Source organism: Neopelma chrysocephalum, unplaced genomic scaffold, assembly GCF_003984885.1.
Source record: "Neopelma chrysocephalum unplaced genomic scaffold, ASM398488v2 Primary Assembly neopelma1_209, whole genome shotgun sequence".
Classification (NCBI taxonomy): Eukaryota; Metazoa; Chordata; class Aves; order Passeriformes; family Pipridae; genus Neopelma; species Neopelma chrysocephalum.
Window position 1 is genome coordinate 553,011 of NW_020897871.1, and position 11,436 is coordinate 564,446.

At 52.4% G+C, this 11,436-nt stretch overlaps 1 protein-coding gene across 7 annotated transcripts in view; it reads left to right on the top strand.

Moving 5' to 3' along the window:
- The first annotated feature begins 866 nt into the window (after window positions 1-866).
- Window positions 867-11,436, top strand: part of LOC113977214 (formin-like protein 5) — a 23,719-nt gene continuing 13,149 nt past the window's right edge. For 2 of the 7 annotated variants that reach the window (XM_027703124.1, XM_027703127.1), the window contains exon 1: window positions 1,046-1,394. In XM_027703124.1, coding sequence (XP_027558925.1) covers window positions 1,298-1,394 — 97 coding nt within the window. In that variant the 5' untranslated portion in view covers window positions 1,046-1,297. Of the gene's footprint in view, window positions 1,400-1,751; window positions 1,810-2,472; window positions 2,572-3,417; window positions 3,490-4,280; window positions 4,392-4,930; window positions 5,106-5,270; window positions 5,324-5,650; window positions 5,927-7,788; window positions 7,915-11,436 lie in introns of those variants that run through there. The other 5 variants (XM_027703131.1, XM_027703128.1, XM_027703122.1 and 2 more) reach the window with 5 other exon arrangements.

Sequence of the window (11,436 nt, forward strand, 5' to 3'; positions counted from 1 at the left end):
TTCTTGTTGATGGAAGGCTGAACTGAGTAGGAAGGAGGAAACATTTTGTCCTGAAACAAATCATGATCAGTTATCTGAAACCGTGAAGCTCATGAGAGATTCCCATGGGCCACTTCTCGAGCTTGTCCAGGTCCCTCTGGATGTCCCTGTCCTTCAGGAGTGTCACCTGCACCCTCAGCTCAGTGTCATCCGCAAAGGTGCTGAGGGTGCCCTTGATCCCTTCATGTGTCATTAATGGAGATATGACATGACACTGGTCCCGGTACAGACCCCTGAGGGACACCACTGATGACCACTGGCACTCTGAGCTGTTGACCACTACCCATCCAACCAACTCCTCATCCACCAAACAGAGCCTCCATCAGCTCTGTGGCTCTCCAGTTGAGGGAGAAGGATGCTGAGTGGAGGGGTTGTGTCAAAGGCTTTAGAGAAGCCCAGAGAGGTGGCATCCAGAGCTCTTCTCTTGTCCACTGGTGCGGTCACTCCATCAGAGAAGGCCCCTGGGTTGGTCGGGCAGCACATACCCGCTGTGTGCTCGCTTGAGGTTTCCTTTTGTATGTCAGATAATTTAAGAAGTTTGGGTTTTTTTCCCCTTTTTTATCAATAGACTTTGTTCTTTGAGGACCCTGAGAGAAAGCAGACCCTTAAATTTGACATGAAGAGGAAATGGTAAGGGTCCATCTTTCCCATAAAACAAATGTGCCTCGTTAGCCCTGGGACCCCCCAAGGTGCTAAACTGGGCTCCAGGCTGGAAGCTGCCTGCAGGAGGGCATCTGCCTGGAGCCAGAAATCCCTCACTCCTCAGCCTCAGAAGCTGTGGCTGACAGTGCCCGAGGAGGGCAGAACCCCTGGGCTGTGGCTGCCTGAGGGAGGCTGAGCTCTCGCTGCCCGTGAGCCGGTGCCGGGAACACAGGGCAGAGCCGCGAGCTCAGCGTGGGTGGGACTGTCCCAGCCCCGGGACAGAGCTGCCAGCAGGACCTGCTCCCTCCCAGGGGTGGGTCCATCCCCCACAAACGCATCCCGGCCATGAGGTCACGGCAGGGCTGTGAGGTCACAGAGCCCCGTGGTCCCACAGCACCACAATGACCCACCACCACTCAGTCCCTGACTGCAACTGTTGCGGCAGCAGCGGCGGCGGCAGCGGTGTCAGATTTGGTGGCGTTTGGACAGTGATTACTGGACAGTGATTACTGGACAGAGATTGTACAACAGCGGTGTCAGGACAGCGGTGTCAGGACAGCGGTGTCAGGACAGCGGAGGCAGCAGTAGCTGCCGGACGGTGTGAGGGCCAGGGGCCATGGCCCTTGCTCTCCGCCTCCTCCTCCTCCTCCTCCTGGCAGTGGCCCTGCACGCCAGGGCTGCCCAGGCTGCTCCGGTGCCAGCGCGGGGAGCAGGTGAGCCGGCGGCCTGGGGCACCTTTCCCGGGCCAGCGGGCTCTTCTCCCCGGGAAGCGTCGGGGATGGTTTTCCCCAGGGCTTTAGCCAGGGTTTCCTGGGTGCGGGAGAGAGCCCCGAGGGGCCCTTGGCTGCTCCAGCCGCTCCCCCAGGAATGTTGCACAGGGCCTGGAAAGACTGTGGAGAGCAGCCAGGAGCCAGCCCAGAGCTGCCCAGGCCCCTCTGCAGCTCTGGCCATGTCCACTGACATCTGGCCCCCACGGTGCTCCCCGAGCCCCTGTGCAGTGCCACAGTTCTCTGAGGCAGGAGGGGATCCCAGCATGCAATGGAAACAGTTCCCATCTCTGTTGGCTTCTAGATCGTGACTTGGATTATCTGGAAGATGATGTTTTGAAGTTCTTCTGGCCTCCTGGAGGTAAGTTCTCAACTTGAAAACTAGTCCCTGTCAATGTGGCAAGAGCTCATTCTCAAGGTTGCTGGATTGTGACAATCTTGGCCGGATCCATTCTCAGGCCCAAGAGGGATCCCACAGGATCCCTGTCTGGGGGAGCTTTTAATCTTCTTTCCATGGCAATGCCAGTTGCTCCCTGCGTGGCCGCTGTGCAGACACAGAGAAGGGCAGAGAGGGAAGGGGCCGGGCCCAGGGCTGTGCCCGGGGGGCTGTGCCTGGCGCGGCTCCTTTGCCGGCCCCTCGGAGCCGGAGGTGCTCCCGCTGCGGCTGCCAAGCCATGGCCCTGGCTGGGGCTGAGTTTGGAGCTGGGGCAGCTCCAGGGAGTCCCTGGTGCCCTGACAGCTCTGCGTGGGGCTCCTTTGGTCCCAGCAAGGGGCCACTGCAGGCCCGTGGGAGCTCTGCCCCTGCTCCTGAGGGGAGGGCAGAGATGAGGCCCTGCAGTGAAGTGTCTCTGGCTGTTGAGTTACAGGACTGTCCGCAGACAGGACTTTTGCAGCTCCTGAGCTGGATGATGCACCTGAGCCCAGCTCACATGGCATGGGTGAGTAGTCTGTCCCTGCTGACCTCACAGGCTCAGCTCCAGTTTTCTCTGATCCATTCATGTCAATGCAACTACTTCCCATTCAGGTCCTCCAACAGGCAAGAACCAACTTCCAGGAAAAAAAAACTCCCCAGAGCCATTTGAACTTCTGGACAAGATGCTGAGTGAACTGGAACAACGGCGAGGTGGGTCTGTTTCCTCAGCCTGAGCCATGAGACTCATCAGCCGGGGGCTTTAGATCCACGTGTGGACAGGCAGTGGCTGCACAGCGGGAAGGGATCCATCGCAGCCTCGCTGCCCCGCTGCTGCTTTCCCGCCTTGCGGGGCTGTTTCCCCGCCTGGCCTGGCTGCAGCTTCTCCCCGGCCTCTGCAGGAAGGCCTTGAGCATCCCCTGACCCTGTGCCCCAAATGCACCACGGGCCCTGCAGACCAGGAGATCCCCTGCAATTGCCTGGTCTCCCGGCAGCTCCGGTGTGGCGGCTGTTTGGAGGAGGGAGTGCCCTGACCCAGCCCCAAAAGCCCGGGGGTTTCCCTGGACCTTTTCCATGTCTTTTATAAGCGTTGCCTCCTGAAGATGCCACCTCCCTGATGAGGATCAGCTCCATCTGATCCAGCTGTCCCTCTTGCTTTCTCAAGAGCAGGACCAAGGGGCTCTGTGGCAGGCGGCATTCCCTGAAGGAAGCAGTGGCTCCGTGCCAGGCTCTGTTGAGGCAAGGGAGGTGATGCCAGTCATTCTCTGGGCTGAGCCGTGCTGAGGCTTCAGCTGCCGTGTTTGCTGTTGGCAGTGCTGGCCCAGCCCGGAGCAGACCGTCACAGCACAAATGAATTATCCCGAGCAGGCTCAGGGGATTCGGGTCCTGAGCAGTCCTGCTGGGGGCCCTAAGGGAGGGACACATCCCGAAATCTGGGAGCAGCTGCAAGGAGTGCCCATGCTGGAAAAAGGGCAGATGGGGAGAGCAAGGCTCCAGTGTCTTTTGAGAGATCCTGACTCTGTCCCCTTGAAAACAGTTCCCATCTGTGTTTGCTTCTAGGTGAGGGTACTGGGAATACTTCTCCAGCACCTTTGACAGAAAATTCTTTAGAGCCTTCAGGGATTCCTGCAGGTAAGTTCTCAATGTCCCCTCAAAGAATAATGAATGAAAATGTAGCAAGAGCCAGGTTCCAGAATCTTCTCTGGCTGTTGAGTTACAGGGGTGTCCACAGGGAAGACTTTTCCAACTTCTGGGCTGGGTCCTCCGAGCAAAGCCGGCTCACCTCGTAGGGGTGAGTAGCCTGTCCCTGCTGACCTCACTGGCTGAGCTCCAGTTTTCTGTATTCACTTCAAGTGAAATCAAACTGCTTTTCCTTAAGGTCCTCCAAAAGGCAAGAACCAACCTCCAGGAAAAAAGAAATCTCAGGACTCATCTGAAGGTATGAGAAATAGGCTGAGTGAACTGCAGGGAGGGCACAGTGGGTTTCTTTCCCTCAGCCTGAGCCATGAGCCTCATCAGCCGGGGGCTTTAGATCCACGTGTGGACAGGCAGTGGCTGCACAGCGGGAAGGGATCCATCGCAGCCTCGCTGCCCCGCTGCTGCTTTCCCGCCTTGCGGGGCTGTTTCCCCGCCTGGCCTGGCTGCAGCTTCTCCCCGGCCTCTGCAGGAAGGCCTTGAGCATCCCCTGACCCTGTGCCCCAAATGCACCACGGGCCCTGCAGACCAGGAGATCCCCTGCAACTGCCTGGTCTCCCGGCAGCTCCGGTGTGGCGGCTGTTTGGAGGAGGGAGTGCCCTGACCCAGCCCCAAAAGCCCGGGGGTTTCCCTGGACCTTTTCCACGTCTTTTATAAGCGTTGCCTCCTGAAGATGCCACCTCCCTGGTGGGGAACGGTTCCATCTGATTCCCTCTTGCTTTCTCTAGACATGGACCAAGAGATGGCTCTGTGGAAGGCAGCAGCTCCTGAAGGAGGCAGTGACTCTTTGCCAGAGTCCCCTGAAGGAAGGAAGGCAATGCCAGCCACTGGCAAGCCGGGTAAGCCGAAAGCGTGACGGGTTGGAGGCATCAGGAGCACGTTCTGCAGCCCCTGGGAAACGGGACTCTGGCCCCAAGGTCCCTCCCGCTGCAGCTGCTCCCGGAGCTGGCCCTGAGTCTGGAGAGGCCCAAGGCACCAGAGCAGCCCAGAGCGGGATCCCTCCCGCCAGCCAAGGGCCGGAGCGCTCCCTGGCTCCCACCCTGGGCAGGGGCTCACGTGTCTCCTGAGAGGGCCTGACTCTGTCCCCTTGGGCTGTGGGAGCTGTCCTGGGGCAGGGAGGGATGGGGCTGGCACTGCCTGCTGCAGGGATGGGTTGTGTGCGTGTCCCTCAAAGGAGCGACTGCTCAAGCAGCTCCGCTCCCCCCGGGCTCTCCTCCCGGCCTTCTGGATTTGCTTTGGTGGGACAGCCTGTCCCCAGGGCTGGGAGCCTCCAGGCACCCACACTGAGGGAAACAGAGAACGTCCTGGCTGTGTCCAACGTGCTGTCAGCTTAGCAGGGGTGCCCAGGACGGGCTAACGCTCCAAATTGCTCCCGCAGAAGTGGTTGGCAAGGCAGGAACACAGGACCACAATCCCCAGACCGTCAGCAGGGTTCTGTGCCCCCCGGACTATCGCAAGCGCTGCATGATTGCCATGCTGGCCACGCTGCTCATTGTGCCAGTGCTCCTGTTCTGCTGCAGTTTTGTGGTGCGCAAGGTGTACAAGAACAGAGAGTAAGTCACTGATCTCCCTCCACTCTGCTCCCTTCAGAGGCTGCTCAGAGCATTTGTGGCCTGTCTCGTGGTCAGGACTGTCCTGCAGAGCTCCAGTATCAAATGCCTTGCTTTGTTAATGAAATTCATTGACTAGTTTTTAGCTCAGTTTTACTCTTTTCCCAGGGTCCTCATCAAGCTCATGATGGTATAGTTATGCCATGGCTCAATAGAAAAATGTAAGTATTATAAAATGAAATATTTTTTATACTGTTTTGTCTTTCACAGACTGTAATCAAAAATAGGTGGGTTTGACGTGACCAACAGAATAGTTTTGCTCTGCTTTTAATTCAAATGAGGAACAGAGCTGGAACCTGTTGAGAAGGTCTCTTTCTCTTGCTTTCATAGCAAACTGCTGGGATTCTTTTATTCCATCTCTAGGAAGGAATATAAAATCTGTCAGTAGCAAATACTCCTGTAAAGTAACTGATAGAAATTAGGGATTTGGTCCCTTTGCTCCCTAACCCCCGAGTTCCTTAGAGCTGCAGCTCCACATTATTTTGCAGACAGAGACCAGCTATGGATGACAGTCGTGTGTCTGGCCTGGTAAAACACCTGGTTCACATGTGAGCTAATGGATCATCCTGGCACATGTTGACACTCCAAAGGCTAAAGTCTGACCTCGTCCTGCATGATTTATCTCCAGTGTGAGATGATGAAGGATTGTACTTCTGCAAGAACTCAGTGGTTAAATGACACAAAGGAGTATCTGAGACAGCTTAATGACACAGCAGCAAAATAAAGGCCAGAATTAATCTCCCACAATAGAGTACAAAAAGCAATTAAACCACTTTACATTGTTCTGTTACAAGTTTCCTGTTTGTGAACGATTCACTTTCTGAGATAGTTTAATTTAGACAGTTCAGACATCATGAAACTTCTTCACATTTCTAGCAGGCAAACTGGAAAGGCAGGAATTTGGATTTCTGTTGTTTTAGACTAGGAATGCTGCAGCCTCCATTCTCCAGCCAGGCAAATGGCTGTCAGAGTCTGGCTCTGTGGGCAGCTCAGTCTGTGGACATGTAGCTACACAGTGAATCCAGGGTCCACGTTTACCAGTGGCAAAACTAATTCCTTAATGCTGAAGTTTGGACTTGAAAGGGAGACTTCCCATGAATGCCAACTTGTCTGATAGAATCTGTTTGTTTGTTTGGGATACACCCCAAGAATTTGATTTCCCAACCTAGTGCTCCATGATTATACTGTGTGCACACTGCACCTCTTGGACTGAGGTGGGGCCACTTTTGCTGTGACAGCTGGGTTGTCTTATCTGAAACCTGCACCTTGGGGGTTTCCAGGCTCCTTAATGCTCTCTGTGGTGCCAGGGGGGACCTTCTTGCTGCAGCTCAAGCTGTGCCATCAGGACCTGGTGCAAAGCCCCTGTGATGCCCTTCCTCCTTCATAGGAGGGCACCTGAACTGGTGTCATGGGGCTGGTTGTCCAACACTGCGGGGCTGGGGCAGGGCAGGACAAGGAAAGGGCAGGTGCTCAGCCAGCCAGGCTTTAAAAAAAATCAGAAATGAGGAATATGTGTCTATATGGGAAGTTTTAGGTGCCCTTGAGCTTCAAGGAGAGTTAATTTCTGAATGCAGGGATTCTCCAAAACACCACAAGACAATGGAAGCTGTGGCACCCTCATGTGCTGTTACACACAGGTGCCCCAGAGCACTCACACATGGGGAACTGCAGGGCACACACAGCTAAAGCCCCATTGCTCAGACCCACAGGGGCTTGCAGGCCTGCATCTGAGAGCACTGCAAAACCCAAAACAACCTTCATGTGCAGCGTTTGTGCTTTAGAACCTTTAGGATACAAATCACACTGATCCGACTGTTAAGTGTAAAAAACCCCCAAAACCAAACTCCAACCCAACCAAAAACCCCAACTGCCAGGTCAGTCAGCAGAGACAACGCTCCAGCTTGGACATGTCCACAGGAATGTCATACAGCCCTCAAGGCTGTCCAACTGGGACACTGTCCCAGTTATCAGCTGGGCAGAAGGAGATGCACAGCTGGACCCCAGGGCACCGGGATGGACAGTGGGGCCATGGGAAGGGGCTTGGTCCCCCTGAGGAACAGTCCCAGCAGTGCCCAGACCTGCTTGGATGATGGAACCTTTCATCAGACAGCCAGGAGTCTGAGTCAGGAAGACAGGGAGGAAAATTACACTGCTTGTGGAAGAAAACCCTCAGGCACCAGCTCTGAGCTGCTACAGCAAAGATTATTTAAAGAAACAAAACTGAGGTGAAGGAGGCAGCAACCCAAGAGAGACAAATGGGCAGAGGCACAAGAGCACGAGAAAGAGCAGATAACGGGGGGCCATGGCACCAGCCAGGGGGGCTGAGACACTGTGCTCAGCACTCTGCAAATAATCTTACATAAAAACAGGCAGGAAATAAATGATCATGATGATCACGATCATCTGCATGTTCAATATATCCCCTGTGTTCAAGGTCTGTGTTCCTTCATCAAGGCACATCATCCGGGCAGGATGTTTGCTTTCTTTTCCTGTCACTGCAGTGGAAAAGGAGGCCAGCTTGGAAAATATTAAAAGCAAGAACGGAAAATACAGCAGTTTTTTTTTAATATGCTGTTTGTTTAGTTTGCTGTTTGTTTGGTGGAGGTTTTTTTATCGTTTAAAGCAGACCCTTGGACATCAATGCACGTAACAACTCCTTTGTAAAGGGCTGTCTTTGCAAAAGAGGAGCCAATTTTGTGAGGCAAGACAGAAACATCTTCCCCTGGGCTACAGCTGGGAGGCTTGAAAGCGTGTTCAAGAAATGGGGTGTGACAGAGTCTGATTACCACAACTGGAATGTCATGAAGTGCAAGATGCAAGTTATCTAATAAAGTAATCAGATTATTTACACGCCATCCAGAAAAAAGGGCTGTGCATTGGAGTTACAGGAAATTGGAATTACAGGCAAAGAGTGCACGATGGACAAGTTTCATAGTGTGAACAGCCACATCAAACCAGAAACAGTGAGCACAAAGGGCCACACCAAGGAGGCCCAGCTTGCTGCTGAGGGCCCATTTCATATGAGAACTGGCACTCAGAATATTAAATAAATTAAAAATAAAAGGGGGGGAGGTAGCCTCAAAGGTTTAACTCTGCTTTTGTCACCAACATGCTCATTGTTCCTGTGTTTATTTTTCTAGAGAATTTGTAGTCAGCAGAGCTTCAGTCCCTTTGATCAAGTCACTCTTAAAAGCAGCTCAGGGCTGGGGTCAGTCATTGAGATGCAGCACTGACTGGGGTCCAGCCAACAAAAGAACATTAGGTGCAGGCCACCCATGCAGCTTTCCATAGTGATGAGCACAAAGCCTTTAGTGCTGCAGACTGGGGGGTGTGGGGATTTTGCCACCAGCAGGCTGAGTCTCCACAGCTCTGTGGTGAAGAGGGAAACACATGGGGGACAATCCAGTCTGTAACTGTGCCCCCACCCCCACGTTTCATTAGGGACACCACAACTGCTTTTAGAGCTCCTAAACCAGCTGGCCAAAAACTGCTCTTTTCTCACCCACTGCACCCTGACAGGCGAGCTGAACAGAAAATCTCCCCTTTCCTCCATTATCTCTGAGCATCAAAGAACTAAAAATAATAATAAAAAAATCATTTTGTGCCCAGACTGATTTTTTTTAAGAGCTTTGTAAGTTTACTCAACCAGTGCTATCAACACCAATTTTAACAAATATTTTTACTTCCCGAAGTGTTGTGCTAAATTAAGAGTGTCACATGTTATCTGCCCCCACACAGCGTGGGGCAGCTGTTACCATGCAAAGGGAGGTGCAGCATCAGACCCAAAGCCAGAATGCTCCTGCCTTCCTGAGGGACAGAGGTTCATCTGTCGGGTCTTGGAGTTTCTGGAGCTGAACCCTGGCTCTTGGCCCACCTGTGGATAACTCAGCTGCTGTGGAGCATACTGAGGTTTCAGCTTTGTATCAGCAATTATGGTCTGCAGAATCTGAGCAGCATCTTCTTGGGGCCAACAACAGACAGCAAAGGAAAAACTTGCAACAGAAACCAGTTAGATGGACAAGTTTGGGCTGTTCGAGCTAAAAAAGTAGACTAAAAATCTTTCTCACAAGGATCCCACTAGAATAAATGGCACAAGTGTTGGAATAACAGACAATGCCCTGTCCTGTGGGCTCCACAAACCACCCATGAGCGTGAGCCCTGACTGCTTCCCAAAGCACTTCTCTGTAAGAAGCACTGGAGAACTGCACCAGCCAAGGGTTCTGCAAGTGCCAGGGTATTGTACAGCAAAGTTGTAAAATATGAAAGATTCTAGCAAATCTTTCAATAAATCCATTATTTAGGGCTTGTGAATACTCCAGTGAATCTCAGTTGCTTCTGGGCAGAATCAAACACAAGGCAAACTTTTCAAAGTGCTGCTTCATAATGAGATACCATTTTACCTGTTCCTGTCTGTGGGAGAACACGAGGTTCCAGGCTGCTGGGACAGTGCAGACTTAATCCAGCCCCCTCTGGCCCTGGCACTGGTGTGAGACAGCTTTGTCTGACCTTTGTAACTGGAGCTGGTTGTCACCAACCTGTTCAGAGGACAGTCAGCAAACAAGGCCAGCTTTAGAGAAGAAGCAGCCAAGAAGGATCTGCCCTTCCCTGTCATATTTCACTACTGACAAAGGAAGGCTAAGAAGTTGGGTAAATGGAGGGGTAAAACTGAAGTATGGCCAAGGTCTTACATCCTAGGACACCTCATTTGCTGGAGTACAGACAGTTTTGTTGTGCACAGTCTCCTTGCCAAACCTCTTTGCATTCAAACCCTCTCCCTCTTTGACAGAACTGAACAGGCTCCATATGTGAGAGCTTCAAGTTAAAAGCTTTGTGATGAGTTGATTTTTACAGATCTATTACAGTCTCTGGGGCTGTTGTCATGAGGAGCTCAGGTGGTTTCTTGTTAAGACCAGAATCAATATGCCATTTGTCCCAGCTCCATCTGTCCCGTGACAGTACTGCCTCCATTTCGAAATTAAAATTGAATCCCTTTAAGAAGCCAGACCAAAATCACCAGGGAGCAGTCACAAAAAAAAAAAAGAGAAAACAAGTTAGCCAGATTGCTGGGTATTGATCTAACAACTACCATCTTCCCAAAGTCCAGACTACACTACACTAGACTCTTTCTCTCTGTAAGCAGCCTTTTAATTTGCTGAGTTTGATACACATGAAGAAAAACAAAAAGCCTCTTGGTGAGCAAGCTGCTGACATCCAGGCAGAGCTGTAATCCAACATGCACAGTACACTTGGGAAACACCTTCCAGGGGATTCAGGTTCGTCTCTCTGTCCCCTTTCCCTGCACTGATACAGAGGGTCCAGTGCACTTCCCTGTATTTCATACAGAGCTGCTAAACTTGCAGGAACCTGGGACCATCCCTCTTGTCTGTGTGATCCCCTGTCAACACCCTCCTCTGCATGGTGAGGCTGAGAGCACAGACCCACCAAACCCCAACCAGTTATTTACCTGTCCCCAGTGCTCTCTGAACTGCCAGAACAGCGAGAGCTGCACATCATCTCCAGGATCATCTCAAAGCACAGTGCCTTCAGAAAGCAGGACCTGTCCTACTGCTTCTAAAAATACCATCATTAGTATTAAGCTCTTGGGGCTGAGAGCCCAGGTGAACTGAGGAAGCAGGTGAGAGAAGCAGCATGGCAGGAATATTGACCATCACAACTGCAAAATAGAGCTCAACTTCTTGTGGTCCTCTGACCAGCCACTGCCGAAATAGCAGTTGGATTTTTTCAGGGAAAACTATCCATCCTAAGCTACAAAGTAACTCCCAGTGTCTGTTGTTAGCCCTTTGCTTTCACTGATTTACCTAGAAGTGTGCAGTTAAAGGATGGGTGAGTAGGTGCAGAAACTGTATGGAGGTGTTTTGGGAAACTGGAAGAAGAACCCTTTTTTCCCAAGGGATGGCATTAGAGAAGATGGCCAAGCTCTGTGCTTGAGAAGAAAAGCAGACTGGCTCAAGAGGCAGTGGCCCAAAGCTAGCCTGCTCCACAGCGGGATCCCAACAGCTCTCTGCTTCTGTCCCACCTTCCAGGTGACAGGAACAGCAGGTGCAGGATCACTCCCCATTATCCAGTATAACACTGGTCACGCCTGTGAGGTCCCTGCTTGGGCAGAAGGAGCTCCTTCCTCCCTTGTCTCAGCTCCATGTCTTGCACTGATGCCACACAGCCCCTGGTCCTGCCAGGTTACAGCTGGTGTCACTCAGGGTCACAGGTCAGTCTCTCCCCCTCTCTCATTCCACAGTCAATCCAATGTACTCAT